The sequence below is a fragment of the Sciurus carolinensis genome, chromosome 12 (assembly GCF_902686445.1).
Source record: "Sciurus carolinensis chromosome 12, mSciCar1.2, whole genome shotgun sequence".
Lineage (NCBI taxonomy): Eukaryota > Metazoa > Chordata > Mammalia > Rodentia > Sciuridae > Sciurus > Sciurus carolinensis.
This window is the reverse complement of record NC_062224.1, coordinates 58776947-58794375: the sequence shown is the minus strand read 5'-3', so window position 1 is coordinate 58794375 and position 17429 is coordinate 58776947. Positions and strand designations below refer to the sequence as shown.

The 17429-nt window shown below is 37.4% G+C and overlaps 1 protein-coding gene across 2 annotated transcripts in view; it reads right to left on the bottom strand.

Annotated features, from left to right (window-relative positions):
• The window catches only part of Desi2 (desumoylating isopeptidase 2), a 49654-nt gene extending 32225 nt beyond the window's left edge, over positions 1–17429 (bottom strand). The window contains exon 1 of one of the 2 annotated variants that reach the window (XM_047520781.1): positions 17050–17429. Coding sequence is in view for 1 of the 2 variants with exons in the window: in XM_047520780.1 (XP_047376736.1) it covers positions 17050–17091 (42 nt within the window). In the remaining variant the exon portion in view is untranslated. The remainder of the gene's footprint in view (positions 1–17049) is intronic. The other variant, XM_047520780.1, reaches the window with a different exon arrangement.

Genomic DNA, 17429 nt, shown 5'->3' with positions numbered 1-17429 from the left:
TTAAGCACTATGTATAAAAGTGAACTGATTGTGCTATATTACTATCATGTTACTCTTGGACAGAGAACTTTCATTAAATTTCATTATAGTCAATGATTTGACATCAATTTATAAAAACTTTATGCTTCCAGTTTGAAAGCAATAATGTTGCTATCTCCCTAGTGTGGAACTTAAAAAACACAAATCTAACCATTTAGGGCCTAGGCCCTTCTTCCTATAAAAGGTAGTGTTAAATAATCTGAATAAGTAGAAAGTATGACTTGTTTTCTCCTCAAAAACAGAACCAGTGTTTATGTAAGATACTAAGATTAAAGCAAGTGTTTGATTTACTCCCTCGAAAAGGTGCTTAGGGTACAGAATGTTTTCAATTATTGAGTTCAAAAACCTCAAATAAATTTTGAATAATGGAGATTGTGGGCTAATTACTACACTGCTGTCTCAAACTGTCCTTAAAGTTCACATTATTAATCTACCTCATGAGGTCTTTGGGGTACCACTGAATTGAGGCCAAGATAATTTTATAGGAAAGGCTATATAACAAATAGTAAATCATGTTAAAATGCTATCGAGGGTGCCTTAGGATGGGGCTAATCATAGATTAGTTAATAAAAAACTCGCTAGTATCTTTTTGAGACGAAACCATAACCATATAGGGCTATGTCTGTTAACCAGCTTTATACCACATGTAGATCCTATTCCACCTTAGTACCTCTAAGAAAATGTCCAATCTTTTCATTACCAGAGAATATTATTGAAAACAAATGCATCACTCACTAGGTCTTAGGGGAAAATTTTTTTGTTGTTTTTGTGGTGCTGGGGATTGAAGCTAGGGCCTTACATGTGTAGGCAAGTGCTCTATCACTGAGCAACTTCACAAGTTTGGGGGGAAATCTCTATATAACAAAAACCATTTCATTGTTATTTATACATTATTGATAATTTTTAGTACTAAAATGCCTTAATGTTTGAAAGTAATTGCTATACTCCTGATTACAAAATACGTGCAGTAAATTTTTAGTTGATGTTATTTTAAGTTTTGCAAATGTTCTGGGAAGTTTTTTTTTTTTTCTCCTTTTGAGACTATACACAAACATACATATATTAAGGTTAACATAGCATAATTACTAATTTGCTGGGACTGACCCCCATTTACACCTGTTTTAGCACAATTATTCAGCCTGCACCCTCTTATACTCTCAAGACCCAGATCTGGTGAAAAATTTGAAGTTAGTCTTAAAAGTGTAACTTAACTTTGACTCTCTCTTTTTTTTAATTTTTAAAATTTTTATTTTTTTAACTTTAACTTTGACTCTTAATAGCTTCTAAGCACTTGTCCTGAATTCATGAGTGGAAGTATAAAAAAATGACACGCTATGTTTACACGATAGACTAAAATTAAGGAAGTGTGCTCCTGTGTATTTTGGATAGAGCTAAAACTTCCTTCTCCTTAACCATTAGGCAAATTAATTTTTAAAAATCAATTATAGTTGGGCATGGTGGCGTTTGCCTGTAATCCCAGCTGCTCAGGAGGTTGAGACAGGAAGATTGTGAGTTCAAAATCAGCGTCAGCAAAAGCGAGGCACTAAGCAACTCAGTGAGACCCTGTCTCTGAATAAAATACAAAATAGGGCTGGAGATGTGGCTCAGTGGTCCAATGCCCCCAAGTTCAATCCCTGGTACCAAAACAAACACAAAAAACCCAATTATTATATTTGTAAAGGATTTAATTTTTAGGTCCTACAACAAGCTAGATCCAGGATCACTATAAACTGTTAAAGAACAGATTTTAAATGGTCTAATCAAGCCAGGTGCAGTTGTATGGTCTGTGATCCCAGTGATTCAGGAGGATCACAAATTGAGGCCAACTTGGGCAACTCAGAAAGACCCTAAAATTAAAAACAAAAAAAAAGTGGGATGTAGCTCAGTGGTAGAGAACCAATGTGTTCAATCCCCACTACTGCAAAAAATAAAAATAAAAAAAAAATCTAGCCAATAGTAATCAAGTGCCCCTTGAATATTTTTAAGACTAAATCTATTTGATGGAACTCAGTTTGACTCTACAAGTATCGACAAATAGGTGGGGCAGGATACTGTCAACCAAGTTCTTGGAAAATCTCTCTCACTTTGTCTACAGCTGATGTCAAATCTTTTGGTAAAACTTGAAATTTCTTTTAAAGCCTAATCCTCAGGATTAGGTGGAAAACTGCATGAGGCTGGAGATAGCCTTATTTAAATTCTATATACTCCTTATTGCTTAGTGCTTCGTATTATACTTAGCAAGAAGGATGTAATATTTTCCCCTGTCCTCCTCCTCTCTCTCTCGCTTTGTGGTGCTGGGAATCCAACACAGGGTCATGTGCCTGTTAACCATATGCACTATCACTGGGGAGCACCCTCAGTCCCCTTGTACTGTTCTTAAACATGATGTATGGAAAAGAAAACTCCCCCTTTTGACCCACTCAACAAATATTTAATGAATACTTACTATGTATCAAGCACTAGTAATACAAAAGTGAAAATGACAAAAATGCCCCTGTTCTCATGGATCTCACCTTCTTGAGAGGTATCTTTTAAACTGCAAGTCACAACTCATTAGTGAATCCTGAAATCATTTCAGTGGATTGCACTGGCATTATTTTAAATGAAAGAAACATAATGGAACAGAACTTGAAGACACACAATAAGGTATTCTCTAAATATGTAGTTTTAATTATGAGTATATACAATGGGTGTAATATAAAACGTATTTCTTAGTTGATTCAGGATAAAACTGAGAAATATCAGTTCTAGAAGGGTCCCCTATATTGCATCTCAGTTTAAATCTCATTTTAAATGTCTACTTATCAGCAAAGTTATAAACAAAGCAACTTTGATTCAACAAAATATACACATACTTCCTATGCTGTACCAGGCAGAGAGTGGAGATACAAGGATCATTAAGTCAGTCTTTTCCCATAAGGATCTCATTAAGAATATAAATAAACATAATTTGGTAAGTGTTAAAAGAGAAACATGTACACATATGGTAAACTGACAACTTATTTTGGGGATGTTATTCTAAAAACGTAGTTTCACTTATTTTTTTGCAATGTAAAATATATAAATTATGTTGGGGATGTTCAGAAAGTTTACCCAAGGTCACATAATGAGTGGCTAAATTGTCAATACAGCTCAGGGTTCTTAGCCTTCACTGACTGATTTTTCTTCCTAACAGAAATCCTCAAGTGATCCTACTTTTCTTTATGTGATCTTGAAATATTCTGAACAACTTTAGATGGAGTTAATAATTTTCCCTAAAATGCAAAATTATGCTGGCCTCTCATGTACCATTAGAAGTAAAAAGAAACTTCGATCACCTACTATTTGTCTAAACATCATATAACCTGCTCACCTTATCACTAATTTAATAATGTAGAAACTCTACTCTGGTAACTTAATTCCAAATTTAGAGGAGAGGGAAAATCTAGAGGATAAGTGCCTTTTGGAAACTAGAACTTCAACTATACTTCAGTCACACAACTCTTTTCACCCTATTCAGTAAATTAGAATATGAAGATTATATTGAGACAAAATGAAGAGGTTAAATTTTGGTTGTTCTTTTAACTTACTACTGTATAACAAGCTAGAAATCATATCATGGTATGTATGAGCCAATCTCAAGACCATTTTTTTGGTTTGTTTTGTTTATTTTGTTTTTACAAATTTCACAAATGTTCAAAAGAATTATAAATCCCAATTAACTCTAACTTAATACATATATTACAGAGATTTCAGAGCTAATGTCAAACATAAAACAGTCCTAATTTTACTGCTTCATTTTGAGTAGCACTATTCTGTTCTGTAACACTGCTTTAAATAAAATGAAAATATTCTAAACAAATACTAAGTGTTGCAACTGCTTAAAGCATTCAAATGGAAGCTCCCTTATCTTAAATAATCCTGTAAATAACACTAGCGATAACAAGAGTTAACACTTTCTAGTGCTTATCATGTGTCAACTATCATTCCATGTATTTGATTAAATTAACTCACATGGATCCTTACAATAACCCTATGAGCTAGATACAATTATTATTCCTATTTCAGAGAGGAACAGAGGTACACAGAAATAAAATAATTTTCCCAAGGTCACAGAGCTATGAAGCAGAAGGTAGGATACGAATGCATGTATCCTGATTCCAGGCTATACCACCAAGAATATACTACCTCTTGTAACAGATGACAGAGGGCAGACTTAACAAGGGAGGTCATCTATAGCCTCATGCTGCCTGCCCCTTCCTCAGTTCTGACTCTTTAGTTCTCTGACTTCTCTGAACTGGTACAAATGGTTAATGGTTATCATCTGCCACCTGACAGGGTAAGAAGATAAATTACAACAGCAGAGGCCAGTGATGATGTGCTTGGGAGGCTGAGGCCAAAGAATTGCTTTAGTCCAGGAGTTTGAGACCAGCCTGGGGAACATGGAGACCCCCCATTTCTCTCTTTCTCTCTCTTACTCTATCACACACACACACCACACACACACACAGTAAACAAACAAAATATAGTAGAGGGGCAGGCCTCTAGAGGTGAGTAGCCAGCCAGAGGAGGGGGAAAAGAAAAAGATAAGCCACTGCTGGTCCCCATCAGCAGGCTTCTACAGTATCCTGCAAGCAGCAAGGGACTACCAAAAAGACACAGTAGGGGAAGGAATTGTTTCAGGATGACAAGTCCTAGGGGAACTTCAAGCAAGTCCAACAAACATTTCTAAAGCAATTACTATGCAACACGCTCTGGGGAGAAATGGAAGAGCAAGATATGATCTGTCCCAAGGTCAGAGTGAGAAACTTAAAAATCTATGTTACTGCATTATTGTTTGGTATCCACAGATAAAGAACAACAGGTCCAGCACAAATGGAATTGAAATAACACAGATCTTGCTTTCTTTTGTTAGTCTTTTTAAAGAAAAAGACTAACATTCAACTTTTTCCAACATTTTTGAATAGGTTGATTTAAAAAAGACAAACCTCTATGTAAGCATGGTACAATATGGTGAATGGCAAATAAAGGTAATGCTAAAGTATACCACTAATTCTTCTCTGTTTAAAGGGATGAGTACTGAAAAATACTATAGTACATTCCCTTGCTGATGGGAATGATATACTATAAAGGAAAAACTGATGAGGCAGGATAGAGTTCTAACAATTCTGAGAAATGCTTGCACAGATATGCATGCAAGACATGGAATCTATTATACCTTCCTAGAAGGTTTCACCCAGATGGAACATGGTCATTCCAAGGCATAAGAGGGAAAGGAGATTAGAATAAAACAGTGGAGGTGAAAGGGTGAGAAATTTCTCATTTACCTTTACTTTTCCTTCAAGAAATGAGCTGTGAGGTCATGTCTGAAAGTAAACTGGGTATAAGAAATGGAAAGAATACAGAAAATATTGTAGTTAAATGGGGCAGGAGGTCATGGGGGAAGGAAAGATAGTGGACTGGGACAGACAGTATTACCGTGTGTATAAGTATGATTACATGAATTGTTTGAATCTACATTATGTACAACTATAGAAATGAGAAGTTGTACCCCATTTGTGTACAATGAATCAAAATGTGTCTGTAAAAATAAAAATTAAAAGAAAACGAAAAAAAAATATTGTAGTTGCCTTGGAGAGTGGGAATGTCAGCTGACCACAGGAACAAGGAAGCATCGCCAGAGAGCATTTAGTGCCCTCTGAGGATTTGTGGTCACAATTTTAAAGTGAGATCAGTCAGTATGCTTGTATGTTTTTCTCTAGCTGCATTCAGTTGCTGAGGTGTAGAATGGACAGTTGCTTTTAACTACAGTTGCTAGACAAGTATGATAGAACTCATTATAATGGTAGACTATAGAATCTAACCCACAGTAACAGGGTGTCACTGTTTTAAGGAACTAGCTCACATGACTATGGGGACTGACAAGTCTTCAATCTGTAAGGGCAGGTCTGCAACCTGCCCTTTGGGAAGAGCTGATACTGCAGCTTATCTGGAGGCAGAATTCCTTCTTTCTTGGAGGACCTCAGTCTTTTCTGTTAAGACCTTTAACTGATTGAACGAGACCCATCCATATAAAGGAAGATTATTTGCTTTACTCAAAGTCTACTTATTTGAATGTTAATCATATATAAGAAATACCTCCATAGTAACCTCTAACATGGGTAACATGTCCCGGCCAAGCTGACACTATAGCAGAAATACTTCACAGAAAAGGTTTAGGATGCTTATCTGCATCCTAAACTTGTCTGCTTTTGCCCTGTCTATCCATGATTTCCAAAGAGTGTTGCCGAAATTATTTCAAGGAAGGATGTGAAAGTAGTACAAATTAAGGCACACAGTACTTTCTTCTCCCTCTCTCCTTCTTTTTGAGGTGCTGGGTATTGAACCCAGGCCCTCACACATGTCAGGTAAACACTCTACCACTGAGCTACATTGCTAGTCACCCATATTGCTTTCTTGAGAGATGGGATGATATGAGGAAGGAGAAATACAATGTAGTGGTTAAGAGCCTAATTTTAGTGCCAAGAGCAGGTTTTTCAACTAAGCCTCAGTTTCATCATTTTAAAAAGTGATAAAAAATACTAGGGAATAATCTAGTACAATGACTGGCAAACAAAAAGCATTAAAAAATGTTAACTCTCATTATAGGACAGCTCAATATGGTACTTCTATCAATTCATTCACCCAAATTATTCCTAAGTGTAGTATCATTACACTTAGTTTTAGTCAGTCTTTTTTCCCCCACAAACTGCTTCTAACTTTAATTTGAAAAAATGAATGTGAGAAAAATAAAGACAATTCTGAAAGAGAAACTGACATAAGAAGATACCAAAACACTCTAGAATACTACTGCAATTAAACATCTAATAATGATGCGGGAAGAGGCAACTAAATTAACAAAGCGCACAGAAAGTCTTGAAATAGATCTATATGTCCACAGTAATTATTATAGAATAAATGTAGTTTGTGTCTCAAATATTATGGGGAGGTGTGGATTATTCAATAAACAGTGTTGGGATAATTGGTGCTCCATTTGGAAACAAATGAAAACTATTTCTGTAATTGCATGCAATAAAAAAAATCTTCCTATGGATGACAAGAAGCTAAAAGCTCATACAAGGCCAGCAATTTTGATCATGTTTTAAAACTTCTATAGTGCAAAGGACACTTATGGTTTGGATCTAGAATAAATACCAAAAGGTCACATGTTGATGCTGGACCCTAATGCAGCAATGTTCAGAGGTGGGGCTTTGGGGAAGAGAGTGGATCATGAGGGCTCTGACCTCATTAGTGGATTAATACATTGATAGCTGAATGGACTACTGGGAGGTGCAGCAAGTGGAGCATGGTTGAAGGGTGTGTGATCTTGGGGACTATATCTTGTCCCTGGCTCCTTCTGTGTGTGCACCATGTGCTCCCTCTCCCTCTCGGTCTGTGCATGCTTCCTGGTTGCCATGAGCTGACAGCTTTTCTCAGCTGCTATGATGTTTCTCCCTTGGAGCCAGTCGACCATAGACTGAAACCTCTGAAACTCTGAGTCAAAATAAATCAATCTTCCTTCAGGTTATTTTTCTCAGGTATTTATCACAGTGAAAGAAAGTAGATTAACACAGACACTATAAACATAGTTGACAAACAATAGGGGATTTTAATTTATTAGTGTTATATCATAATTTATATGCGTGATCCTACCTGTTTTCATTTTATATTTGTCTCTTATGTTTTCTCTCTTATGCCATGTTTTCTATGCTCTTTCTTCTCTAGGTTTGATTTTATCCCAACAATACTTATATTTTAATGAAAAAAAATTTACAAATACACTCAAATATAATTTTTCTTTTTTTTTTTTTTTGCGGTGCTGGGGATTGAACCCAGGGTCTTGTGCTTGCCAGGCAAGCACTCTACCAACTGAGCTATCTCCCCAGCTCTCAAATATAATTTTCTAACACCAACAAGAATCACTTATATCTACCAACCTTTGCCTCTGCAGAGTTGCTCACTCACTCAAAGTTTGGTCAATATAATCTGAGACTTTATTCAGGCTTTGGTGTCATGAAAGAGAAATCTAACATTAGCTTGATTTTTGTTCCTTTGTAGTAACTTTTTTTTTTTTGCCTTGTTTATTTGTAAACACTTTTTTACTTTATTCTAAAATTTTGAAAGTTAAATCAAGTTCTAACTGACTTTTCCTAACAAAAAAAATTCTGCCTAGTGCTTAATCCTTTTAACTCTCAGAGTTCTAAGAAACTTTTTAAATACTGTTTTCTCTTTAGTTCACAATAGCTGTTCAGACTACCACTAGTTTTAAATTGGGCAATTTTTTTTGGTTTTGTTTTGTTTTTGTGGAATCTACTCTAATTTCTGATTGTTTCTCTCTTTGGGACTCCTTATCCTTTTTTCAATGATCCTTAGGAATCTACCTGGGAATATGAATCAGAAATTCCTCTAAAAACTTTTATTTCTTGCTGTACATTCATACTTACAAGGCACCATGTGGCCTGAGTACCTTAGTGCTCACTTTTCCCTGTCAGAATGCTCTTTTCCTAGGTACCCACATTGTACAATCCTTCATCTTTCTTGTCTCTGGGTGAGACCTTTTTGACTATTCTATTTGAAACTGCAGGATAAATTACAATTATATCAAACTGACCTACACTGTCCCTCTCTTTTTCCTGCTCAGTTTCCTCATCAGCACTTACTGCTACTTAATATACCATCTTTACTTATTTATTAACTTTATTCTATTAACAGGTGGCTTAGATAGAGAAGCTTGGCATTAATTGTTTAACTATTTGCATGGATTAAAATTTCAAGACAAAAAAAATCCCATTTTCATCAATGGGGAGGAAAAGGAATATGATATAAAAATGCCAAAGTTTTTCAAATTAATTTACAAGTTTAGCATATATCCAAATAGATACTTGTACACCAATGTTCACAGAAGAATTATTAACCATATCCAAAAGGCAGAAGGAAATAACATCAGTGGATGAATGGATAAACAAAATGTGGTACACACATATAATGAAATACTATTCAATCTTAAACAGGAAGGAAATTCTGACACATGCTATGACATTGATAGATCTTGAGGACAAGCTAAGAAAATTAAGCCAGTCACAAAAGGGCAAATACTGCATGATTCCACTTACGTGAGGTACCTAGTTAAATTTAGAGACACAAAGTAAAATGGTAGGTATCAGGGGCTGAGGTATCAGGGGGATGAGGAGTTGCTATTTAATGGGCACAGAGTTTCAGTTTTCCAAGACGAAAAAGTACTGGAGATTAGTTGCAAAATTGTATAGTTAAAATGGTTAAGGTGGTAAGTTATGTGTATTTTGTATATGTGAACACAATTAAAACAAAACAAAAAAATCTGTGGGGGGTCTTTTCAGAGAGTCATAGTACTCTTAGAAAAGAAAACGAATTAAAAGTCAATAAAACTCTGGAATAACAACGAAGGGAAGTAGTGCTCCCAGATACAGTGAAATTATAGTGAAATAGTGTGGCAATGAGCTGGAATCAACAATTCTGTATGGGCAAGAGTTCAGGATCATGATAAGGATGACAACACAATTTAGAGAGGAAAGACTTCATTTCAAATAAAGTGGGGTCAATTAGTTGAATTTTTAAGTTATTGTTTTGGATGTAGGAAGTCATATACCACATTCCAAAATACATTTCAGATAAAGCATAACAAAATTATTTTCATGTATTCCATCTCTTCATTTCTTATTATTCTCTGCTTTTCTTGTAGATTATTGTGGAAGTTTTCCCTTCACATCCTATTAATCAACTGGCTGGAGTTACTTGAACAATAATGTTGCTTTGAATTCAAATCATCTTTGACAGTCAGCAAATGGAAAGAAAGTACAATGTTCAGTCTTAAGAAAATCTATTAAAGAGTTAACTTAGTAGGCTCTCTTCAGTATTTTAGAGGCACTGAATTACAAGTTTCAAAAATTCTACTTTGTTAACTTTATTCATCATCATAAACATGGCCTTGGAACTGAAATACACTATACCACTGATGCTTTAGTTACTAATATGCTTGGACGCTATTAACATCTGAGTAGTTGCCAATCATAAAAGGTTTGTATATTTTACTTTTTGAATACTTGGCATTTTCTACTTTAAGTTACTAGTTAATATTTATTCTATACCAAGTCAAGTAACTATTAAAAGGGAACGCTGAATTTTTTAAAAAATATATCTTTCATATCTGGAATGGTAGGAAGACTGACTCCCAAGTACATCCATATCCTAGTACACAGAATCTGTGAATATGTCACATGACATGGCAAAATGACTACAACTATAATTAATTTTTTAAAAATACATAAATTAAAATGGAATGTCTGGGTGTGTCCCATCTATTACAACAAGCCCTTAAAAGCAGAGTACTTTCTCTGGCTGCAGGAAGAAGAGACATGGCAGAAGAAGTCAGAGATATGTGAAGTGTGAGGACTCAATATGCCATTACTGGTTTAAAGATGGAGCCACTTTAAGCAGCTGAGAGATGCCCCAGCTGGCAGTCAGCAAGGAATGGGACACAAGACTGAAAATCAAAGCAACTGACTTCTATTAATGCTTTGAAGGAGCTTAGATGGCACAGAGGTCTAATACCTTGATTTTGGCCTGTGAGGTCTGAAACAGAAGAACCAGTTTAGCCTACTTGAACTTAAAGAAGTGTGAGCTAAACAAATTGGTGTTGTTTTAAATCTCTTAAGTTTCTGTTAATTTAATTGCAGCAGAAGAAAAAAAATGGAGATTTGAAGTCTTCTTTCATATATACTAAACTACAAAAAGAAATAATAAAAAAAAATGATAATGCCATGCATAACAGAGGAAGGTAGAACAGGCACATTTCTTATTGTCCTTTTTGCTTAGCTGGATTAATTGGTCACTGTTTCTATGGCAAGTGGTGGGAAGTGGCACTGACCCAAGAAGCATGCTTGCTACAAGAAAATTAAGACTAGCTCCTATTAACTAATCTATGCTAAAATTCAGGAACTAACAATATTTTTTAGAAAGACTACCTTTTAACTGAGATCTAACTTCAAAATATAAACAGATTAAAAACATTTCCTTAGTCTATCCTGCCCCAGTGGTACTGGGTATTGAAGCCAGGGGTGCTCTACCACTGAGCTCCATCTCCAGACCTTTTAAATTTGAGACAGGGTTTTGCCAAGTTGTCCAGGCTAGCCTCAGCCTCCAGAGTTGCTGGGATTAGAGGTATGTGCCACTGAGCCTGGCTTCCATTATTGTTGTTTTTTTTTAATCCACCAAAACGTTTTATCAGAGACTATTTTTCCTCCTCATTCCTTCATTTGGTCCCCCATTCCAATAATCAAAGCTGAAGTCTAGCAATGTACTAGGTAAAGATACAAAGGTAAAAAAAACCTAAATCAAACCAAATCAAAACAAAACCCCCCACAGATAGGTATTTGGCAAAAGAGAAAGATCACGTGATCTTTTCATGCCATTTACATAATGGCAATTCTGATAAAAATTGGCTAGTTAAATTTCCATTTATTTGGTAAATATTTATAGAACACCTTCTAAGGACAGGCCTTATTCTAGATACTGGTGACAGCATGATGTTATCAAGGAACTTATAGTAGGATGCTCAGGATTATAATACATGCAGTAATTCAGACATTTAGGAAGGTCAACTAGGGCACAGAAGTACACCCAAGTCTGATGAATGTAGTCACAGCCAGAAGGAGCAGGAAGTATAGCTCATCAATGCTGGACTAAGACATATTCAGGCAAGAGGACTAGCAGGTGTCAAGACACTGAGATGTAAAGTGGTATAAGATATCCTGTTTGGTATGGAGATTTCTCAGAAAACTTGGAATGGACCCACCATTTGACCAAGCTATCCCACTCCTCGGTCTATACCCAAAGGACTTAAAATCAGCATACCATAGTAATGTAGCCACATCAATGTTTATAGCAGCTCAACTCACAATAGTTAGATTGTGGAACCAACCTAGTTGCCCTTCAACAGATGAATGGATAAATAAACTGTGGTATATATACACAATGGAATATTAGTCAAAAAGAAGAATAAAATTATGGCATTTGCAGGTAAATGGATGGAGTTGGAGAATATCATGCTAAGTGAAATAAGTCAAACCCCAAAAAACAAAGGCTGAATGTTTTCTCTGATAAGTGGATGCCGATATATAACAGGACTGGGGGGGGGGGTAAGGGAAGAATGGAGGAACACCGAATTGTATAGAGGGAAATGAAGGGAGGGAAGGGGGCAGGGGGAAGGAAAGATGGTGGAAAGAGATAAACATCATTACAATATGTACATATATAATTACACGAATGGTGTGAATTGTGTATAACCAGAGAAACGAAAAGTTGTACTCCATTTGTGTACAATGAATCATAAAGGATTCTGCTGTCATGTATAACTAAATAGAACAAACAATAATAAAAAAAAAAAAAATGGTTCCATTTTAGCCGGGTGTGGTAATGCATGCCTGTAATCCCAGCAACTCAGGAAGCTGAGACAGGAGAATTGCAAGTTCAAAGGCAGTCTCTGCAACTTAGCGAGGCCCTGAGGAACTTAGTGAGACTCTGTCTCAAAACTTAAAAAAAAAAAAAAAAAGACTGGGGATGTAACTCAGTGGTAAAGCAACCCTGGGTTTAAAAAAAAAAATGGTCCCAATGTTTTTGTGAATATTTGTGTTCATTTTTAAATATCTAATTTGGAAGAACCTATCAACATTCTAATAAACGTTTTTTGGGGTGAAAAAAAAAAAGATGTCCTGTTTGGATAACTAAAAATTTGCATTGTGAGAGCACAGTGTGTATATATAGCAGGAAAAGATGGACCTTTAATTGTCAGGTAGGGCCACAACATAAAAAGCATTAAATTTTATTCTACAGGTGAATTTTAAGCAGAGGAACAGCACAACCATTTGTTTCTGAAAAAGTTGATTTGGTAACAGAATGAAAGGTAGATTAAAAAAAAAAAAAAAAAAAGGTAATACCAGAAACTGAAACAAGTAAGGTGGCCAGATTATATTACACAAACAGCAATAACAAGGGACTGAACTTCCAACAGTGAAACTGGAGTAACCAATTTAACAAATACTCATAAAGTAAAATATGTGACAGACATCCTGTCACTTCCAACAGCCTTCCTTTTTTCCTTCTGTGCGACTCAACACAAAGGCCAAAAAAGCCAAATATTCATTTCCTCTGTTTTAGCAGTTACAGGTGACCAAACTTTAGACAATTTCTTGGATAAGGCTAGTTCTGACACAGGGTTTTCCTTTCTGTTCAAGGAGAGAGGTACATGTAGAGAAAGGCCCCACCTTCCTATCTTCCTTCACATTCTACTGAATGAGGATACCACACCACATTCAGTGTTACAGTGGTGATTTTACAACGATGAGGGGACAAACCAAGGACAAAGGCTAATAAGTTTAGTTATCCATGAGAGAGTAGGAGGATGAAAAATCTTGGCACTTGATGACATGACTGAACTACTGAAGTAACCCAGTTGGCAGTTTATCTCTGGACTTAAATATACTTCTGGTTTAAGCCACTGACTGTCAAAATTTGTTACTTTACCGAAGAGATAGGAGGAATAAGGCTTTGTTAGTAGGTGGTATTTTAACATCATTCAGAACTTTCTTCCCTTAAAAATATTGGTTTGAATAAACTCTCTATCCTTTCCTAGTTACCACAACTGCAATGATTTTCCTGATTCACAAACTACCCACTATATGCCAAGGAATCAACCAAACTAAAACAGAGCCCAGGCCTGCTGACTATGAAGGATTGGCAATGAAGAGAATTTAGGTTTACTCCCAAGTTTCTGGTTTGGGAAACTGAGTAAACCAAAGTGCTAGTTATCAAGATAAAATTACAACACAAGTGGAGGTGTTCTGGGGTGTAGCCTGGGGCAAGAAAGAAGAGTAAGAGCTATGGAAAGGAGGGAAGAAGTTTGTTCCTGACCATGTTGATTTGGAGATATTGTGGAATCACTGAGGTGATGAGAATATTTAGATGTATGAGTCTGGAATTTGTTCCAAAAGTCTGAATTTGATTTATAGATGTATGAGAAATCAGACCTGTCATGCCTGCATAACTTTACACTCTCTGGGAGCAGCCTAATGGAGACATGCAGGCTGAAAGAATGGAGTCCAGGTAAAAATCTCCTTACCTGAAAAGTCCTAGAAAGTGTTTTCTTTTCTATGCTATTAAGACTCTGAGGATGTATAGGTACTATTTAAAAACAGGAAGAAACTTGTTAATAGAATTAATTTACAAACATTATGAAACACCTGCATTTTATTAAGAAATTCCCTTGTTTCCAGAATAATACAAAATGCACAAAATCTCGATCTATGAGAAATGAAGACTTTGTTAAAGCAACTATACCAGAGATTTGTCCCAGTAATTGAAACTAATATGAAGCACCTGCTTTGCTATGTATGCTACTAAATTGGGAATATGTGAATAACCTCATTCCCAAGACTCAGAAACTCCAAGATGTACTATACTGGTGGTAGATTACTTCAAAGTACACAGAAATATAATCACTGAGAAGAGAACAAGTAATAATTTAGCAGCACTATGCATGATTAAGTAATCTTTTGAGAATTATACTATTCCTCCATGAGAAGGAAGTTAATACAGGTGACCCCAATACAACCATTTATATGTGGAGGTTATGGAAGAAAAGGTATGATCCACAGACACCCTCTCTAGTGAACAGTTTTGTCTTCTTTCATGCATCCCACAAAGACTCTAGTTATAATGAATCAATTAATATTTTCCAAATTCAGCCTGTGCTTTCCTATTCTTGCCACTTGTTCATCCTGACTATTCTCTACCCTGAAGATCCTACCAAGTCTTCAGCAAATTTCACCCCTTTTATCTATAAGCATTTCATGATCCTATAACCATTCTTGGCTCTTATCAAAATGATGTTAGTGTGTATTAAATTGTTACTATTATTGTGTCACCCTTATGATACTCAAAACTCCTTAAAAGAATCCTGTGCTTCTTCAGGGTCAAAATTAAATAAGTAAGTTGCTGAATTAGTGCAATAAAATCTTCATTGACCAAAAGTCCTCAGAGGAACATACCAGGGCAGGTTTTCTTAAAATCGAATAATTCAACTATCATTCTAATGCATATGATGTTTCTCTTCCAGTGGATAGGAAAAGCAATATATAAGAAATAATCACCAGAATTATTCAGTAAAAAATATAATGCATCAAGATTGAGATCTAGAAATTCTACATCCCATTTTTAGTTGCCTGTCCAACTCACCCTTTTCTCTGCCAGCTTCCTGTTTACCTACTTTACAAAAGTAATAGAGGAATAAAATTTGTAAATTAGGTTGATATTTTACATTGTTCAGGACACTCTTCCCCTAAAAAATATTCACTTGAATATACTCTTTAGCCTTTCCCAGTTTACCACAATTAGCAATTATTTTCCTGATTCACAGAATACTAATATATGCCAAGGGAAGTATAATCAATTTTATTTAAAAAGAAACACTTCCTCTACTTTCACAGATTTGAGGCTCCAAAACATGGTCTCTGACCACTGAATAAACCGTTTACAAAAAATAAGATATATCTCAAGAGTAGAATATATACTGAGTGGTCAGTTACTATAGTCTTTATGAATAAAAAAGAAACCAAATTCAGATGGGAGGCACTGAAATAATAAAAGGGTAATATAAAATCTTACTAAAGGTGCCAGCATAACACAAGAAGTTTAAATAAAAAAAAATATTTCTTAAGCAATGACAGACCATAGATCTTACAAGGTCCATGCTTTTAGGATCTTCTGTTCTGATTATTCTTCTCTTTAATTTTCCTACCATGCTTCACTTTTCTTAGTATGTTAACCCACCTCTTTTCACCTCCAGGCTTAGAGGCAAACCCTAGGGCCTGTTGACATAATTCCCAGATGTGGCATGCAGAATCTAAATTACACTCTAAATATGGAAGAATATGAACAACATGAGAATAAAAAGTTTAGATATGTAAATAGGAATAAAGACTTGACTGTAGAGTTTCTGCATTTTTAAGCCAACAAAAATGATGGAGACTTTTTCATCTGTCAGTCCACTTACAAGAAATTTTATACAATGCAGGCAGAGATAATTTTTTACAAACAAAAACTAAGTAACCAAAGGCAAGTCAACAAACCCAAGCATGCATCTAACTGGAAAGGTCTACCGGATGCTTTTTCTGGGAGTATTTCAATGTCAACGATCAGGCGAACCAGTCCTTGAATTCAGGGTCTGTATGCTTACAGTACTTCAAACTTAGATAACATAATAAAGAAGTTCTTCCCTTCCCTCTCCTGTGGTCACGTCATCCACCTGTTGCATCACCTGGAAAGTGGTCTCCAGAATCGAGGAAAGGAGCACTACTGTGATCTCTAAATAATTCAGTCGGGCTATTTTCTTGATAAAATTTAGCCTCATTCATTTTAATGAGGTTGCCCTGGAAGCACGGGTGTGTTGGTTCTTGTTCGCCTTTGGGGAACACTAGCATGGACATCGACAGCTGTGACTTTCTGGACTTAGAGGGGCTCAGGAGTTTTTGAACACTTGAGAGCATTAAGAGACGTACGGTTCCGCAGAAGCGGAGGAGCGGGGTGCGCTGGCGGCTCAGGACCGCGGGACTGGGGCATCCCTGGAATCAGGTGGTGGCGAAGAGGTCGGAACCAAGACGGAAGCTTTGCGGAAAGGACACTGCTCAAACGCCCAGGGGTCGGGCCCAGGGCCAGGGCAGCTGAGGATGGGAGCGATTCAAGACTACCAGTGCCTTGGCAGAAGCGCTCGGCTGACTGGCAGCACCCACAGGAGCGCTGACTAGTGCAAGGATTAGAAAATATTACTACTCTCCCCTCCCCCCAACCTGAGAACTAAGCTGGAGGCGGGGATGCGAGACAGGAAGCGCCCGGGGCCGGGGTCCGAGCCCCACCGGCCAGCGGACGTCGGCCTGGGCCGGGGCCGCCAGGGGCCGCACTCACCATGTCGTACACGTTGAGCACCACTAACTGGTTAGCCCCCATCCTCCTCCCCGCGGCCGCCGCCTCGTCCTCAAGCCGCTCAGTCTCCGCGGGGCGGAGGCCGCTCCCACCCCCGCGGGCGCTTCAGGGGGCCTGCGCCAGGCACTAAGCGTACAGCCCGGCCCGCCGCAGCCGGGGCTGAAGCATCGGGCAAACGGGCCGCTCCCGGGCGCCGCGGACTCCTGTGCTAGGACGGGGCCGGGCCGGTGGCGGCCCGCTCGGGCTGAGGCACCTCCCCTCGGCGACAGACACGTGGGGAAAGGCGGGGCTTGAGAGAGGGGCGGGCGCCAGGCGCCCCGGAGGCGGGGCTGGCCCGGCGCCGGGGCTGAGCCCGCCTGCGC